This window comes from Macaca thibetana, chromosome X, assembly GCF_024542745.1.
Source record: "Macaca thibetana thibetana isolate TM-01 chromosome X, ASM2454274v1, whole genome shotgun sequence".
NCBI classification, from domain to species: domain Eukaryota; kingdom Metazoa; phylum Chordata; class Mammalia; order Primates; family Cercopithecidae; genus Macaca; species Macaca thibetana.
Window position 1 is genome coordinate 46,322,373 of NC_065598.1, and position 18,881 is coordinate 46,341,253.

The 18,881-nt window shown below is 40.0% G+C and overlaps 1 protein-coding gene across 3 annotated transcripts in view; it reads right to left on the minus strand.

Annotated features, from left to right (window-relative positions):
• The window catches only part of SLC9A7 (solute carrier family 9 member A7), a 1,149,612-nt gene that overhangs the window by 1,063,893 nt on the left and 66,838 nt on the right, over positions 1–18,881 (minus strand). For all 3 annotated transcript variants that reach the window (XR_007722480.1, XM_050775599.1, XM_050775600.1), the window contains exons 2-3: positions 8,647–8,846; positions 5,970–6,047 (exon numbers count right to left, since the gene is read on the minus strand). Coding sequence is in view for 2 of the 3 variants with exons in the window: in XM_050775599.1 (XP_050631556.1) it covers positions 5,970–6,047; positions 8,647–8,846 (278 nt within the window). In the remaining variant the exon portion in view is untranslated. The remainder of the gene's footprint in view (positions 1–5,969; positions 6,048–8,646; positions 8,847–18,881) is intronic.

Consider the following 18,881-nt stretch of genomic DNA (forward strand, 5'->3'; position numbering starts at 1 on the left):
AGAAGAACCCAGACGAGATCAGGCAGCCACCACGAAGCATGACCAGACAGAGGGCTGCAGGTGTCCTCTGGTCTGCATCCCAGACACAGGGCCTTCCCAGTGCTTGCCCCTATCTGAGTCAGTAAAGAAGGTGTTAAGGAATGCCTGCTGCCCCTAAGCCACCTGCTCAGGAGAGAATCCTTCAAGGGCTTGCCATGCTGACAGGCACCGAATGAGGGTGCTGCCTGTACATAAGATGGACACATTATGTTTGCCTCTTAAATAACTGCCTTTTTGTTTTTAATCAAACGCATTTATACATCAATGTTTTGAAAAATATATATTTCAAAAAAATCAACAGTTGTGAGTCTGCTTCTCTTTAAAAGCTCCAGAAAGGGCTTTAATCAGGGAGGGCTAGGAGTGCACCAAGAACAAGGCACCAGATGAATGACACTTGTGAGGTATCCAAGAACAAATTCCAATCCCAGATGTGCTTTTCCTTGCCACTCAGCTTTCCTTTGGGTAGATATTCCCATGGTAACTCTGAATATAAATTAGATAAATTCATATTCATGACATTAGCCAAAGCAAAAAATTAGGAATGTAAATCTGTAGCCAAAAATACTTTCACAATATATTCTAAAATCACACACACACAATTACCCATCTCCCGTTCATATCTGCTGATGCGAGCTGAAACTTAACTGTATTTTGAAAAGCTGTACTATTTGTGTATTATGTCTAGTACTTAAATGTATACTTCATAGTTCACAAAGTGTTTTCACATATATTAGCCCATCCAATTCTCACAATGATCTATCTGGAAGGTATTATTTGGACCATCTTATATGAGAGAACCCAAGGTTCAAAGGCATGATGTAAGCTGCTTCAAGTCACATGTCCGCCAAACCAAGGCCCAGACTGGAAAGGTGGTCTCCTGACCCCAAAGCATCGTGCTCTCACTGTGCAAGCTGCCCTGCTACCCAGTTCTTCGATTCCCACTTCTCTTTGGGAAAGAAAGGACAGGAGGTATCCAGTAAAATCCTAGATCTTTCATCCTACCGTTATTTGGTTACAATACAGCCATGATTAGTTCAGAATCTCCCTTACTTTTCCTCCTCAATTATAAAATGACAAGAAGAGACAAAAGGAGATGATGGCATGCCCTGGCAAAGTCTTCAAAAATATAAGCCCAAGACAGCCCAGGATGAGAAGTTTTGCTTTGGTGAAAATATACCTGACATCCCAATTTCTAGCTGTACCATTCTAAGCCTTACACTGCTACTCCTTGGGAAATCCCATCCCCTCCCATTCCTCACTGGCAAGTTTTAACATGTTATTGTATATGTGTGTGAGAGTGAGGGAGAGAGAGAGACAGAAGGAGAGAGAGAGAGAGAAAGAGAGACAGAGAGAGAGAAAGAGTGTGTGTGTGTGTGTGTTTGGTGGGGGAGTCCACTAATAATGGCTCCTATGGGTGAATTATTTCCCTGCCAAGGCCCTCTAAGCAAACCATGAGTGGTAGCACAAAATCAAAGCTAATTCCAATGAGAACTTTTTTCAAGTCAGAAGGCCCAGGTCTGCATGATAGCTATATGATGTGCATAGGTCAGAGGGTCTGAATGTTATCTGTGTATATACCATCCATTAATTGGTGAAATATTTATTACACATTTCACTGACAACAGGTTTCATCAGAGATGGTAACCATATTAAGGACCAACTATTTAGGTGCCTTTATAGGGGCAATTTAAAAAGGAAAGAGACTAAACTAATAGTTGATAACCTGAAAGACTAGCTGTGATATTATGATGTGTATGTATTGGTTTTCATCTACAGTTCCTGGCTCATAAGCTCCCACAGCTCTTGTTACAGTCTTTTGTTGTAATGTTGGGCACTTTAGGCCTCAGAAGCAGGTAGCAAAAAAAATAGAATCTCTCTGACCTTCTCTTGCCCTCCTTTCAGCTGCTCCTTTTCTGCCCCAAGGCAGGGCATAGAAACTAAAAATATACTCTAATTTTCTCCTGCCTTTTTGAAGTAGGTCATAAGACCCTCATTTCAGAAGGGATCCTGCCCCATACTGGGGAGGAAGGTATGCCACACAGAAAGGCCAAGAAGAATCTGAACACATAGGCCTTGCTGGGTTTCCCCACTCAGTCTGTCAGCATTAGATCACACCCCTTTTGTCCAATCACTTTTCTACACGGTTGTCAATCATGGCTATGCAATGAAACCTCCACAAAAAGTTCAAGAGGATGGGGTTCCGAGAGCTTCCAAATAGCTGAATACATGGAGGTTCCTGGATGGTGGTGCCCCGGGAGCACATGGAAGCTCCATGCCCCTTTCTCCACACCTTGCCTTATGCATCTCTTCATCTGTATCCTTTGTAATATCTTTTATAATAAACCGGTAAATATGAGTGTTTCCCTGAGTTCTGTGAGCCACTATAGCAATGTAATGAAAGAGGGGGTCATGGGAACCCCAACTTGAAGCCAGGCAGTCAGAAGTCCCAGACTTGTGACAGGTGTCTGAGATGGGGTGGGGGGCAGTATTGTGGGACTCAGCCTTCCGTGGGATCTGGCAGTATCTCCAGGTAGATAGTGTCAGAACTGAACTGAAGGACACCCAGCTGGTGTCTGCTGCAGAATTGATTGCCTGTTTGCTGGTAGGGAGAAATCCCTCCCACATTTAATCACAGAAGTCTTCTGTGTTGGTTACCATAGTGTGAGAGCAGAGAAAAACCAATTAGTGGGGTTTTTTTCCCACTCAGGCTAGTATTTCAAAAACAAATTGATTGGGAACTGGCAAAGCCTGTGAGTTGTTTGTCTGTTGAGAAAATGGTGCTGATAAAGGGAAGGTTCTGCAAAAACTAAAATGTCTTTCAACCATCAGAGTGGCTTTCACAACCCATGATTTGGTTTCATTTTAAAACAACTATGACTGATTATACATTAAGATTAGTTATGTAAAATATCAAATTACTCATCACCCATTTGATCTGAAGAAGAGTTCCCAAATTCTCCACTTATGTAAAAAATAACGTAATTTATACCCATAATAACCATCTCCCATCTATTACATGTCAGTAAATGACATACAAATTCGGATGACCCTGGCAACCCAGAGTAGTCAGGTAAACGATATGGTCTTTTTTTGTACGGAAAACCTAAATCTAGAGGCAATAAGGCACAAAAGAACAACTCTGGGCTCTGGAATCAGACAGACTGAGTCACCTTGACTCAGTCCCGCACTATCTATGTAACCTCATATGCATCATTAATCATTCTGAGCTGAGATTCATCATCAGTAAAACGCAGGACACTCTACATGTGAGTATACAAATGCACTGGGCTGGTGTGCAGAAACACACAGCCTCTGTTCCTCAAGCACCTATTATGGAGATGGAACTTATGTTCCATTTCTCTCCCTCTTCCCCTCCTGCCCTGAAAGTTATGCAGTAAGAAGGGGTCACTTGATCTCTGGAAGAGGAAGTTTGACCCTGACTTGTAATCTTGACCTTGTTGTGCAAGGTGGGGAATTGTTCTTGCTCCTTTAGCCTCCATGCTGTGAGCAAAAGAGGCAGCTTTTGGCAGGCCCAGCAATTTCTAGGATCTCTCCATTTCAGCCTCCTTAAGTGTAACTGTGACCGACCTGGCTAAAGGGTACCTGTCCTCAATTCATGAGGTAGGGTGTAAGAAGTCCCATTACTAAAGGTTAAGTGACATACTCCAACATGCATCTACCAGGGACTTTGGATCATAAATGAATCATTTAATCACAAGTTAACTCTTTGTGTCTGTTTATCAATGAGTCGGAAACCTGGGGGAGAAGCAGTGTGAACTAATCTTCAATCACCATCACCTTCTTACAGAGTTTCTGTGAAGATTAGAAAGAATGGATGTAAAAACAGAAATAAAGAATATCTGTTCTTAATACATACCAAATGCTCCGTAAACTATATTTATGTTGGTTGGAAATTGTTTAAAAACCATCTGAAAAGTGCAGAGTGACTTTGATAGAAAACCCAGCCTGACGGGCCGGCATCCTCTCATAAAATGAATTGGGAAGTATTCCCTTTTCTATTTTGTGAAAGAATTTGTATGAGATTGGTATTATTTATTCCATAAATGCTTGATATAATTCACCAGTAAAGCCATATGGGTGTCTGGAAAGGTTTTTCATTATGAACTCAATTTCTTTAATATAGGTCGGTTCAAGCTTTCCATCTCTTCTCAGGTTGATAATTTACGTCTTTCAAGGAATTTGTCCATTTCACCTGGGTTGCCAGATTTATTTATTTTTCTTTTTTTGAGTTGTTTTTCATGGCAAGATCTCATTAGGATGTTGTCAAACTTATTGGCACAAAAATTGTTCATAGTATTCCCTTATCCTTTTGATATCTGAAGGGTCTGTAGTAAAGTCCCTTCCTATATTCCTAATACAGGTAATTTGTTTCTTTCCTCCTTTTTTCTCAACTGATCTAGCTAGAGTTTATCAGTTTCGGAGGCATTTTCTAGATCCTAAGGATGTTGCTGAGTTTTATTGTCAGGCAAAATCTCTCTTCTCTAGACTCACTGAAAAGGTTTCCTTTAGTCCTCATTCAGAAAGAGAGCTGAAACAAGTTCCACAGCTGTTACCTGCCTTTGGGGAGGCTTAATTTTCAGACAATATTACCACAATGGGAGAGGGAGAGAGCCACCCATAAATATTTGTAAAGATATTTGGCATTTGTTTTCATTTATTTATTTATTTATTTATTTATTTATTTGAGACCAGGTCTTGCTCTGTGGCCCAGACTGGAGTACAGAGACATAATCAAGGCTCACTACAGCCTCAAACTCCTAGGCTCAAGCTCCCCACCTCAGACTCCTCCAAGAGTAACTAGGACCACAGGTGTGTACCACCATGCCCAGCTAATTTTTTTTACTTTTTGTAGAGGCATGGTCTTGCTATGTTGCCTAGGCTGGTATTTTGTATTTTAAATAACTAGAAGCTCTGGCCCAACCTTGCTGTCTAGCACGATGACCCTCAGTAATAAGGATACTTAGTTTCTTTAAAACTTTTTATTTTGGAATAATTATAGACTCACATAAGTTGCAAAGATTAAGTACAGAGAGGTTTCATGTACCCTTCGCCCAGTTTCCCCCAGTGATTACATCTTACATAACTATGGTACAATATCAAAACCAAGAAACTGGCATTATATGTATTATGTGTGTGCATAGTTCCCTGTCATTTAATCAAATGTGTAGATTTGCATGACTACCACCACAATCAAAATACACAACTGTTCCATCACCCTGAAGATGTCCCTCATGCTACCCTTTTATAAGCACCCCCAGCCCAATGCCCCCACCATCCCTATTCACTGGCAACCACTAATTTGTTTTCCAACCCTTTAATTTTGTCATTTTTACAATGCTATATAAATGAAATCATAGAATATATAACCTTTTAAGATTGGATTTTTTTCACTCAGCATAATGCCTTTGAGATCCATAAAGGTCACTGGGTGTATCAATAGGTTGTTCTGTTTTATGGTTAAGTAGTATTCTACAATATGGATATACCATTGTTTGTTTAACCATTCACCTATTATAGAACATTTTGGTTGTTTCCAGCGTTTGCCCATTACAAGTTGGTATGAACAATCATGTATAGGTTTTTATGTGAACATAGGTTTTCATTTCTCTGGGATAAATCCCCAGGAGTGAAATTGTGGGTCATATGGCAATTTCAACTTTAGTTTTATTAGAAACTGCCAACTTGTTTTCCAGAGTGGCTGTACCATTTTACATTCCCACTGGCAATGTATGGGAGTTCCAGATTTTAAAACAGAAATGAATCATTGATGAGAAGTCAACTATAGTCTCTGAGTGGGTGAAGAACAGAGTAATAAGCAATCTGGGAGAAGAAAAATAACTAGAAAATTATGCAGGTAAATTAACACAGAGATTCACATGATTTCAGAAATATTGGCAAAAACCTCTTACCTTCTTTAAGCTGTATCCAGCATGAAAAATAATTGGAGGCAGAAGAATGTTGAAAAATACTTCTGGATCGAATGTTACCTGAAAGTTTAAAAAGAAAAAAAAGCCAATTTTTTATTTAACTCCAATTCATGCTATAATATTTGCTTAATATTTGAAGCCATTGACTAAAGTTTGAATATTTAGAGCAAATAACATAAATGTGAAAAATCATGGACTTATCCCAGAGGAGAAGCTATGACTCCCCATGGACTGGCATGCTCTTCTCCCCATAACATTTTGCTCTTATGATCTTGCTTGTGCTGTTTTAAAACATAATAAGACACAACAGTTTCATGCAATTTTGAGAACTCACAGAAAGCTTCCGGCTAGTGTTTTTCATAAAAACATCTTGGCCAGGTGCGGTGGCTCACGCCTATAATCCCAGCACTTTGGGAGGCCGAGGCGGGCCGATCACAAGGTCAGGAGTTCGAGACCAACCTGGCTAATACAGTGAAACTCCATCTCTACTAAAAATACAAAACTTAGCTGGGCATGGTGGCAGATGCCTGTAATCCCAGCTACTTGGGAGGCTGAGGCAGGAGAATCGCTTGAACCCGGGAGGCAGAGGTTGCAGTGAGCTGAGATCGCGCCACTGCACTCCAGCCTGAGCAACAGAGCGAGACTCCATCTCAAAAAACAAACAAAACAAAACAAAACAAAATCTTGATTTTCATCACACCTTTATAAAGGCTCAACTGCAATAAAAGATGCCATCGTGATTCTTTATTAACTTCCTGGATCCTCTCACAGAATCCTTTATAGACAAAATTGTGCTGAATTTAAGTCTCTTTTGAGTGACCAGCCTTCTGTGACACTTGATGTAGCCTAAATCAAAGTCACCAGCAATGTTAGTGGCTTCCTGAACATCAGCATAAATTGGGCAACTTTAAAGGAACTGAAATTTCTTATAGGTTTGATACAGGGAAATTAATCAAATGACTCTGAAACTTTTAGAGACCAAAGTTTTATCATATCCAGAAAAAAATTCAGCATGCTATAAACATGCTAACCTTTTTAAAGAATTTGTTCATGCTGGTCAATTACTTGGCTTGTGTTTCAATTAATTATTTTTAAACCTTCATTCTAGTTATTAAACGTTAACTTTTTTGTTTAGAAACTGGAGGTGTTAATCAGCCTAATAAAAGTAGATTCTTTCAAATGATGCTTTATTCTCTCTTCTTGTTAAAGAAGAGCGTTCTGCAAAGCAGGGAATGTCAGAATAAGAAGGAGCCTTGGACAGTACCTACCCAATATGAGGACACTGGGCCCAAAGGCAGTGAAACTTGCTGGATGCCACCAAACCCAATAATGTACAAACTAGCATAAGGGTTTTCTGACACTCAGTTCAATCCTCTCCTTATCAATCAAGCTACATCAACATGTCTCTTTTCCCTCAACTACCAACAATCATCCTGGCCTTGATTGTTCTCCCACCTTTGCTTTGTGCAGCAAAGTTTTAAACAGAGGGGATTTAAATAAACAGGTTTCTAAAGATAAGGGAGCAAAAGTCAGCTTCCTCTTCTATTATGAACTGAAAGATGGAAATGTGTTGGTATCATTTCCCTTTTCCCCCTATCTTATCCAATATGAAGGGCTCAAGCTGCCATTTCCAAACAGCCATTAAGTGTGGTATTTACATTGGGTTTCTTTCTCAGTTGCACTGAATTTCAGAATGTTTATGAAAACCCCATGCTTTCTTATGAAGAGTTGAGAGCAAAGAGTACTGCCATTAGGGACACAGAAAAGATGGTCATGTTTAATGCTCCAGGTGGAGAATAATTTTCCTTAAGGATTAGAGTAGATTCCAAAAACAACAAGAATTTAATTTCTGGAGCACACGCTACACTCTGCCTTTCACTGTCAGCCTTCACATACCTTAGCCTTGTGCTGTACTAAAAGGGGCTCCTCACAACCTGGGTCTCCCAAGACTGCTATACAGAAGGCTTCCTTCTGATAAAGCCTGGTCTATAAGGTAATGCAGTATACATCAATTCATACAGATTTCTTGCTTATCCTGGAAATTACCCGTGCAAGGAGACGCATAATGCTTTTTCATGTGGACTATGTTGCTACTCCAACATTAAATGAAAATGCTTGGACTCTAATTCTAAGACAACGAGATCTTCTTCTTCCCCTGAAGATTCATTAAGCCTTTGGCATCAATCACCAATAAGAGTAAGCACTCAAATATTTGTAGGATATAGCAAAAGAACCGTGAAGAACTAAGAATTACCCTTGTGAATACTGAATAAATTAAGATAAAGGTGAAATCAATCTTATTTTAAGAAAGTAGCAATATTATCCCTAAACCACAGGAAGGGTAACAGACATAGCAAAGAGGAGATGGTGGCTGGATAAATGACCTGAGTGGGGACGTACAAACCCATTGCACAATCAGTGACCCATTTCAGCTACAGATGCTAACAAACCCACAAAGGTCACTAGCTGAAAGGCTCAAGTTAAAGATCTGGTTCTTCCTTCTCCTCATCATGGACCAAAAAGCTTCCTAACAAAACAGAGAGCCAGAAATGTTACCAGTAATCCAGGAGTTTGGAAGGATTTCTCTCCACAAGGTCAAGACAAGTCAGGGAATCAACAACCATGTCAGGACAATGATGACTGAGTGTCCCCAGCTCACCTTCCGTAGCATATCATTCTGCTCTACGCTGTTGATCTTGCCAGGGCTGATTTCTCCTTTCAGAGTGTATTCGAAGAACTTTCCGCTGACATTCACTAATAAGGTACTGAAGGCCCTGTCTTCCTGAGTACAGCTGAGTGATTTGTCACGGCCACTGGTAGCAGGGATACCATACCTCAGGATCACCCCAACAATGAGCCCTGAAAGAGTGGAAAAAAACTCATCAGGCCTGAGGAAGGATAGAGAAAGTGTAGAAATAATGGCATGGTTGATTTTCAACTAAGAAATGCAGCAGTAATCTTAGAAACAACATGGGGTATGTATCTTAGGAGAAACTAACTGCATGGGCCTTCAGGATTGAAAGGGTTAAGCATCCATCTATTCTGGTCTGATTTAAGTTGTTCAGCCACCAGGAGGACAAGGTGGTGGTATTTAAGTTGTTCGGCCACCAGGAGGACCTTCGGTGGTATTATGACACTGTGAGCACTTTTTTTGTTCTTTGAGTGGAGTCTCACTCTCTCACCCAGGCTGGAGTGCAGTGGCACGATCTCGGCTCATTGCAACCTCCACTTCCCAGGTTCCAGTAATTCTCCTGCCTCAGCCTCCCAAGTAGCTGGGACTACAGGCACCCGCCACTACACCCAGCTATTTTTGTTTGTTTGGTTTCTTTTTGTATTTTTAGCAGAGACGAGGTTTCACTACATTGGCCAGGCTGGTCTTGAACTCCTAACCTCAAGTGATCTGCTGGCTTTGGCTTCCCAAAGTGCTGGGATTACAGGTGTGAGCCACCACACCCAGCAAGCCCTGTGACCACTTTTAACACCTGAGCATGCCTCATTTCTCAGGCTTCTAGTGGAGGAAGATGGGATGACAAGCAGCAAAGATTTTTCTGGCCAGGACAGCACAAAGCAGAACTGCTGAGCTCTTTCATTTCACCCAGCAGCATCCCTCAAGCCAGTCCTGCTGCCATGTGCCAGCAAGGACCAGGCCACTGGAATTTCTAGTTGCTATAAATGTAACTTGCTTTGCCACGCATCAGAAGAAAGGGCAGGGGGATTCTTTTGCTTAGGTCATTTGAAGCACTGGGTATCATGCAGAAGGTAATTACACCCCTTGGGAAGTGAAGCACTGCAGTGTACATTTGAGCAGTCAGGATTCAGGGGCTGGAGAGCTGGCTTCTTGGAGCTGTAGCTATGAGATGGCTAAGATCATCAGCTACAAGTATGTAAGTCTCATACCCTTCTTAGTAGGGCTTTCCCATTAGGGAAAAATAAAAACAGCAAGATCACGTATAAGCATTCAGTTCTGTGAATAAGGAAAGAGTGTGGCTCCCTGGACCTGAACATGAGTCAGATGTGCCCAAGGAAAAGTGAGTGAAAGATTTAAAAACAAAAACAAAAACAAAAACAGCCATAAATGACTATCAGACACTTTCTATAATTCTCTTAGGAGGAAAATTTCAGACTTCTTTCTAAATTCAGTTCTTTGCTGGAAATATTAAAAGACAGAATGGTATATTTGCTTCCTCATCTCATTTTGCCATTAATGGAGAAAGTTGTATGAGAAAAAGAAAGAACGATGTTTATTGTCTTCCATGTGTAATGTTCTATAATGTCTCTTATCACTGAGATATGTAAGAACTCACAAGACATTGTTGAATAACAATTAAAATATAAAATCTAGAAAAACATAGTTCTTTAAGCCAAAATCTGCATCTGTGTTGCATTGTTATCATTATTATAGACCCATATTAACAGATAATTGCAGTTTGTTGACTTGTAATAAAATAACTTGATTTTTTTACAACTTAAAAAATGAGTTTCTTAATAATCTCATTCTGACCAGATATGAAACAATTTGAAAACCTTTAAAGGCATATAAGAAAAACCAGACCTTTTATTTTATTTTATTTATTTATCGTTGAGAGAGTCTCACTTCATCATCCAGGCTGGAGTGCAGTGGTGCAATCTCAGCTCGCTGCAACCTCCGCCTCCCAGGTTCAAGCAATTCTCCTGCCTCAGCCTCCCCAGTAGCTGGGACTACAGGCACCCGCCACCATGCCCTGCTAATTTTTGTATTTTTAGTAGAGATGGGGTTTTGTCATGTTGGCTAGGCTGGTCTCGAATTATTGACCTCTGGTGATCCACCTGCCTCGGCCTCCCAAAGTGCTGGGATTACAGGCGTGAGTCACCATGCCTGGCCCCAGACCTTTTAAAAAAACATATTTTAAAAAACATATTTATCATTACCAAAAAGAGATGTCTGTAGGGAAAAGTAATGAAAACTCCATAACTCAGATAGTGCTAGCTGTCTGGTAAATGGGCCATAAGCAGGCATTTAAGGTCTTCAGAGCCAATCTTTTGTTCAGGTCTTATTGCTGGAATTTATATTCATTTCTTCCTGTGGGATGATAAACCAGATGACACTAGAGATGGTCAGCTGGCATTTACTCAGCCCTGCTCTGCTCGGCCTTGGCAACGGACTTCCTAGCTGGCAGTCTCTTTACCATCTTGTGGTTTAGGGTTTTCTGGGTGTCTGTGCTGGTAACTGAAGTTGAGGAGGTGCCTACACTGACATGGCTGCTGGCCTTGGGTCTTCATTACTGTTCTAGGTGAGGAGGGGCCCTGGAGACTTGTGGTCTGTAACCCCAATACGTAATCTGTCTCACTGACCTATCTCTTCTCCTTCACCCTGGTCGTCAGCACCCTCCATCACTTGTCTCTACAAGTCAACACTCATAGGGTCTCTCCAAGGGAGGAGGCATCTTCCGTGTGCTGTAAGGCCTGACGTTGAAGGGCACTCTCCAATCCTTCTTTTCCCCACTCTCATTGTTCTGGTAATTGTGCTGGTGACCGTGTGGAAGACCCCCATGGTGCAGATAACATCTATAATGGCTTCAGTCTACTGTATCTATACTGCCTGGCACTGGAACTCCACCAGGGCCTGCAATCTTTGCTGCCTGTGTACCCTTTTCTCCTTCAACATTGAACTCCACAGCTTCTCTATCCCCTGTACTGCCAGGGTGCTTCCTGGGGGTTATTCTTCTTTATGACAATCTGGCATACAAATACATCTCACCCAGTGTCATTCCTGTGGGTGAAACCATATATGTTTCTTACACTGAACCATCTTACTGTTCCCAAACTTTCACTGGGATAACCTTCTTGTCCTGTTCGCAGGCTGCCACTCCCTCTGCCTCTGCCCATGGTGTCATGCCAAGTGTCTCAGCCTCACTGCTCATGTCTGCGGACACAGTGATGGTGACTGGGACCAGCTGTGGCAGCAGTGGCTCCTTTGCAGGTGTCATGGTAATGAGACTGGTGGCAGTGGAGCTGTTCAGAGCTCTGTGGGGGGCCCTCCCTCCACTCTAGATGAACTCTGTGATGCTTTTTAGTCTTATTTCACCCCCTGGTTAGACAGTTATTTTCTGATGAAGTTTTACATGACAAAGATGACTCTAGAGCCCTTCGACACTCATCATAATACAGGATGATCTGCAGCATCTGGAGGCAGCTACCTGGAACATGATTGAACTTAAATGTCATCAGGAAACCAAAATAAGTCATTTACAGACTATCTTTCTCCTAAAAATCAGAGCCTGCTTCATGTAACTCATTGTTTCTTGACTTTTCTAACCTGATTATTAGCAGAGCTAATGGAAAGACTGAAGCATACTAGCAAAGGTCCCCATGAATACTACTCTCACAAAAGAGGGGATTTATGTTTGTAGACAAATTCCTCAATTACAGGAAACACTCTTCAACTCTCTTCCAGTAATCATCACCATCATATTTACAATCATCACCAGATGACGAATATTGTTTTTTAAAGTTGTAAAACCTTTCTTCTCTACCCTGGCCCAATGCACCCATATTAAAGATGGGAGACAGTGAAGGTGGTGATGCTGCCCCCTTGTGGTTAAAATATGGCAACACAAAACAACACAGCAGAGATGTAAGGTTAACACCATCCTGACAGTTTTGACCAAAAATATACCAAGCCACAGGGTATACCACTAACTCAAGGTAGAGTTTGGGTACCTCTCCAGACATTTTAGATTCATATTTATTATCACTATATTCCATGGCATGATATTAAGTTCATATTTGGCGTTTTCCAATTGAAGAAAGAATAAGATATTAGAACTGCAGGAAGGTAATTAGGTGAGAAAATGATAAAGACTTGGAGAAAACATGAACAGCATACTTTCATCTGCTGGATCTCGGAGATATCCTGACAGGGGACTGTGAAGTGGTCATAGCTACAAGGAATTAAAACATGCATTAGATTTTTTTTTGAAAGCTCCAGAAAGTTCAGTATTCATAAAAAATGATGGAGAGCAACAGAGGCACTAATGATTTGACCAGATTAACAGCCTAGTGTTCTAGATCACAAAGAGAAATAACCTACTGTGGGTTTGGGCCAGGGAAAACAGCACGTAAAATGTTAGCTGATAAAGAGACAATCACTGATTTCATAGGTACATTACTAATGAAAGAATTGTTTTGAACTTTTACAGAAAGCAAATATGGATGAAATTCCTTTGATATTTGATGTGGCTTAAAACAAGATGGTAAACTCCAAAGGGGCAAAAATCCGAGACTGTTTCAACTTGTGGGTATGAAAACAACTCACTTCACAACTGTACTAGCATATATGTAGTTTATGGATGTGCTTATCCAAAACTTGGTAGTATGATGAAGGAATATAATCATGAGAGTGATATGTGGTTTAAAAATCCCAAGGGTTCATTAAAGAAACCAGCTCCCACTGATCTGGTGCCAGTTTTCCTTTTGTGGCTGAGGCTGTTGGGAGGACAGCTGAACAAGTGGACGCAGTGAGGTTTAATTCTAGACAGCCATCCATCAGCTACAATATTCAAATGTCTATGCTAATAAGCCTTTGTTAAGGAGGAGAACAGGTGCGTGGGTGCACTGTTCTTTAGTGAGACCTCATTTTCTCTTATATAAGGTACTGAAAGTAGATGATCACCTGATCAGTGTGGCCACCACTGTGGAGTTTTTTTTACAGCACAGTAGGGGTTGTTACGAGTTTTAAAGCTTCATCTGAAATTCCAAGAAAAGAAAGCATCTCATTTTGCATCCAGTTACACAGTGTTTGAAGATGGCGATAACTATTTCTAATTCAATTAATAAAGAGAATCCAATGGATTCCAGCAGTTGACAATGACTTTTCAGGTCTGGGGGTCATTTACATGACTTGGATTTTGAGAATGAATATGACAGCCCTTTCAATACCTTGTTCTACTTGTTCTGCTACTTATGCAGCTGCATTATTCATTGATATATTAGTTTCAAGGAGAATTCATTCAAAATATTTTTGTTCCTTGTTTTGAATATGTGGTGAAACTAAAAAGCAATTTTATTAAGGTACAATTTACAAACCATAAGATTCACCCATTTTAGAATGTACTATTCAATGATTTTTAGTATATTCACAGAGTTGCACAATCATCACTGCAATCTGATTTTGAAACATTGCCATCTGCAGTCACTTCCTGTTTCCTACTCCAATTCCCAGGCAACTACTAATCTACCTTCTGCCTCTACCGATTTGCCTTTTCTGGACTTTTAATATAAATGGTGTCATACAATATGTAACCTTTTGTGTCTGGCTTCTTTCACTTAGTGTGTTTTCAAGGTTCATCTATGTTGGAGGTATGTATCAGTACCTCATTCCTTTTTATTGTCAAATAGTATTCCACTGTACCATTGTACCATATTTTGTTTGTCCATTAACTAATCAATAAATATTTGAATTGCTTCCCTCTTTCTGTTAATGTGAATAACGCTGCTATGAACTTTTGCATACAAGTCTGTGGACATGTTTTCATTTCCCTAGGGTAAATACCTAGGAGTGGAACTGCTGTGTCATATGATATATCTATGTTTAATATTTTAGAAACTGCTAAACTACACTGGGAAAATGTATTGTTTTACATTCTCACCAGCAACATATGAGAGTTACAGTTTGTTGGCCGGGCGCAGTGGCTCATGCCTGTAATCCCAGCACTTTGGGAGGCCGAGGCAGGCAGATCACCTGAGGTCAGGAGTTTGAGACTAGCCTGACCAATATGGGGAAACCCCGTCTCTACTAAAAATACAAAATTAGCTGGGTGTTGTGGCGCATGCCTGTAATCCCAGCTACTCGGGAGGCTGAGGCAGGAGAATCGCTTGAACCTGAGAGGTGGAGGTTGCGGTGAGCTGAGATGGTGCCATTGCACTCCAGCCTGGGCAACAAGAGTGAAACTCCGCCACCAAAAAAAAAAAAAAAAAAAGTTACAGTTTGTTTATGTGCACAGCAGCACTTGTTATTGTCTTATGATCATACCTGTTTTAGAAAATGTTCAGAGGTATCTCATTGTAGTTTTAATTTGCATTTTCCTAATGCCTAAAGATGCTGAACATCTTTTTATGTGCTTATAGGCCATTGTATATCTTCTTTGGTGAAATGTCTTGCCATTTAAATCTTTTGCCATATTTTAAATCAGGTTCACTTATTGAATGGTTAAAAAAAAAAAACTTTTGTTTTCTGGATAGAAGTCCCTTATTGAAAATACAATTTGAAAATATTTTCCCCAAATCTATGACCTATTCTTTTCTTTTCTTTTTTCAAATTTCTCTGATGTTGTCTTTAAATTTTTTTTTTGCTTTATTGTTATACAATGAATTATTTTTTCTTTTGGTGTACAGTTCTATGAATTAAACACACATATAGATTCACGTAAGCACCACTGCAACAAGGATACCAAATAGTTCTACCGCTCCCCCAAAACTCTCCTGTACTATCTCTTCACACTGACACCTTCATCCCACCTATTAACCCCAGAAATCACTGTTTTTTGTTTTGTTTTGCTTTGTTTTTTTCCATTACTAGAGTTTGTCTTTGCAAGGTTAAATACATGGAACCACGCAGTATGTCACCTTTTGAGACTGGCTTCTCTCACTCAGCATAACGCCTGTGAGGTTCATCCAAGTGTTGTGTGAATTAACACTTCATCCCATTTTATTGCTAAGTTGTATTCCATTGTATAAACACTCACCTACTGAGGGATATTTGGCTTGTTTCCAGCTTTTGGCTGGCACAAATAAAGCTGCCATGAACACCCATGAACAGGTTTTTATATGAACATGCTTTCGTTTCTCTAAGATAAATACCCAGAGTGCAACTGTTCGGTCGTATGTGCAGCATATCTTTAACTTTATGAGAAACTGCAAGCCATTTCCCAAAGTAATTATGCCCTTGTTTTCAGTTCTTTTTTTTTAAGTTCTGGGATACATGTGCAGAACGTGCAGGCTTGTTACACAGGTATACATGTGCCATGGTGGCTTGCTGCACCTATCAACCCATCATCTAGGTGTTAAGCCCCACGTGCATTAGATATTTGTCCTAATGCTCTCCCTCCCCTTTCCACCTACCCCCCTAACAGGCCCTGGCGTGTGATGTTCCCCTCCTTGTGTCCATGTGTTCTCATTGTTCAACTCCCACTTACGAATGAGAACATGAGGTGTTTGGTTTTCTGTTCCCGTGTTAGTCTGCTGAGAATGATGGCTTCCAGCTTCATCCATGTCCTTGCAAAGGACATGAACTCATTCCTTTTTATGGCTGCATAGTATTCCATTGTATATATGTGCCACATTTTCTTTATCCATTCTATCAAAGAAATACCATTTGACCCAGCAATCTCCTTACTGGGTATATACTCAAAGGATTATAAATCATTCTACCATAAGGACATATGCACGCGTATGTTTACTGCAGCACTATTTACAACAGCAAAGACTTGGAACCAAACCAAAAGCCCAACTATACCATTTTTTAACCACTGTCCCCTACAGCAACATATGAGGGTTCTAGTTGCTCCACATCCTCATCAACATTTAGTATTGCCCGTATCTCTCATTTTAGCCATTCTATTATAATAGGTGTGTAGTGGTATTTCACCATACTTTAAATTTGCATTTCCCTAATGGCTAATGATGTTGAAAATCCTTTTGTGTACTTATTGGCCATCCTAATATCCTCTTCAGAGAAATGTTTCTTCAAGTTATTTGCCCATTTTAAAAACTGGGTTGTTTTCTTATGGTTACATTTTGGGTTCCTTATATATTGTAGATACAAGTCCTTTGTCAGATATATGATTTGCAAATATTTTCTCCCAGACTGTAGCTTGTCTTTTCAGCCTCTTGACATTGTCTTTGGCAGAGCACAATTTTTTTTACTCTGATGAAATCTAATTTATCAATTTTCTTTTATTGCTTGTGGTTTTGGTGTCATATCTAAAAAACACTCGTCTAACCCAAAGTTTTGAATATTTCTTATGTTTTTAAGTGTTTTATAGCCTTAATGCTTACATTTGGATCTCTGATAAGTGTTTTATAGCCTTAATGCTTACATTTGGATCTCTGATACAATCTGAGTTAATTTTGTGTGTACGGTGTCAGGTTAAGGTCCAAATTCATCCTTTTGTATATGGATATCTAATTGCTCCAGCACCATTTGTTAAAAATATGGTCTTTTCTCCAGTGAATTCTCTTGGTACCTTTGTTGAAAATCAACTGACCATAAACACAATGGTTTATTTCTGGAGCTGGTGGGAGAAATGGGAGCTGGTGGTCACTGCAGCCTATTCTACCTGCCTGTGATAAATCATCCAGAACATGGATCTGGCAGGGATGGGAGCAATCTTAAACGCCATAGACATCTACTATTCTTACCAAGATTCAGTAGATTTTCTTTAATAAATGTTCCTCAATTTAATTGACCTTTCATCAGTTTCCAGAGACTAGTTATTTTTGACAACTTTGTCCAATTTTATTGCTGTGTTTTGGGAAGAAGATTCATTGAGCTCTCACACAGCCATTCCAGATGTCCTCCCATGAGCATGAATAACAGAATTTCTACATGCTTGTTATCTTGCCATGCTTTATAAATGTGTAAGAAGCAAACATTTACTGAAAATGTTTGCTTTTGTATATTGTAGCAAATTAATTCTAAGGCATTATTTGCTGCTATTTACCAACTTTTCCTGATATATTTATTTTGTCTGGTAGTAATGAGGCAGCATAATGGAGAAGAATTTGGTAGATTCAGTGACAGAACACCTCTGTAGGTAACTTCACTTTCCACCTAGCTACAATCCAGCACAAAGTACCTCTCTGCTGCTCATTTCTAAAATTGGGCTGTTGTAAGAATGTAGTGAGAACATGCATATGTCAAAATCCTTTATAAACTGTCAAAAGCTGTACAAATGCTGCTTTTTATGGGCCCTTTAGAATTAGTTATTTTTCTTTGCATCATCTCTTGCTATAAAAATAGTGCATATTGGGGATGGAGGTTAGGAAGACAAGTGATATGTGGGCTGGAGCAAAATAGAAAAAATGTCTCTAGAAAAGTAGCTACAGAACTCAATTTTTGAAGTTTTCCTGTCCAGCAGAGGCACAGGATACCATAACTTCCTTATTTGTCCCTCTAGCAGCTTCCCAGGTGCCTGCAAAATGAGCACTTCTACAGCAATTTTACAGTTATATAGGATTTTGATCAGAGGAAAATTTCAAGGGTAGGCATAATTGTCCTTGCATAAATGCTGATTTATTTAGAAGATTCTCCCAGGGATTTAGCAAAACACATAATGATAGTAATAAAATAGTATCATCATATAATGTATCATCATCAATCTTTGTGGCACTGTAGACTGGTAAACAGGCCAAAAAGGAAACAAACTTACTCTATCAATTTTCTTTGAATAAGAATTAAAAGACTGCAAGGAAGACAGGTTTCATGGAGCTAGCAACCTCACTATTAAAAATTCCCATTAAAATGGGAAATAAGTATCTGCCATATGGGCTAAACCTGGGGTGTGAGACACAAGCCACTGATTTTATTGCTCAATTTCTCCAATGCATTCAGGTCACTTAAAATCAGATGACCTGCATGGCATCATTAGGAAGATTTTTTCAGAATTGCTTGAGATTCAGCATTGGCACTGAACCATCCGAATGAGATATGAAGCCCACCACAAACAGAACCACAGGTCCTGCCTGCTTGTCCAAGGAAAATCCCTCCGCTTGTGTTTCCTACATACCTAAGGTATGTCTACACTTGCCCCACACTCATTTTATCCAGATCTCATGCCACTACAAAACGCCAGTGTTGGAAGGGACAATACAAGTCCAATTATCCATCACATTTATAAAACACTCTGTCCAATAGCA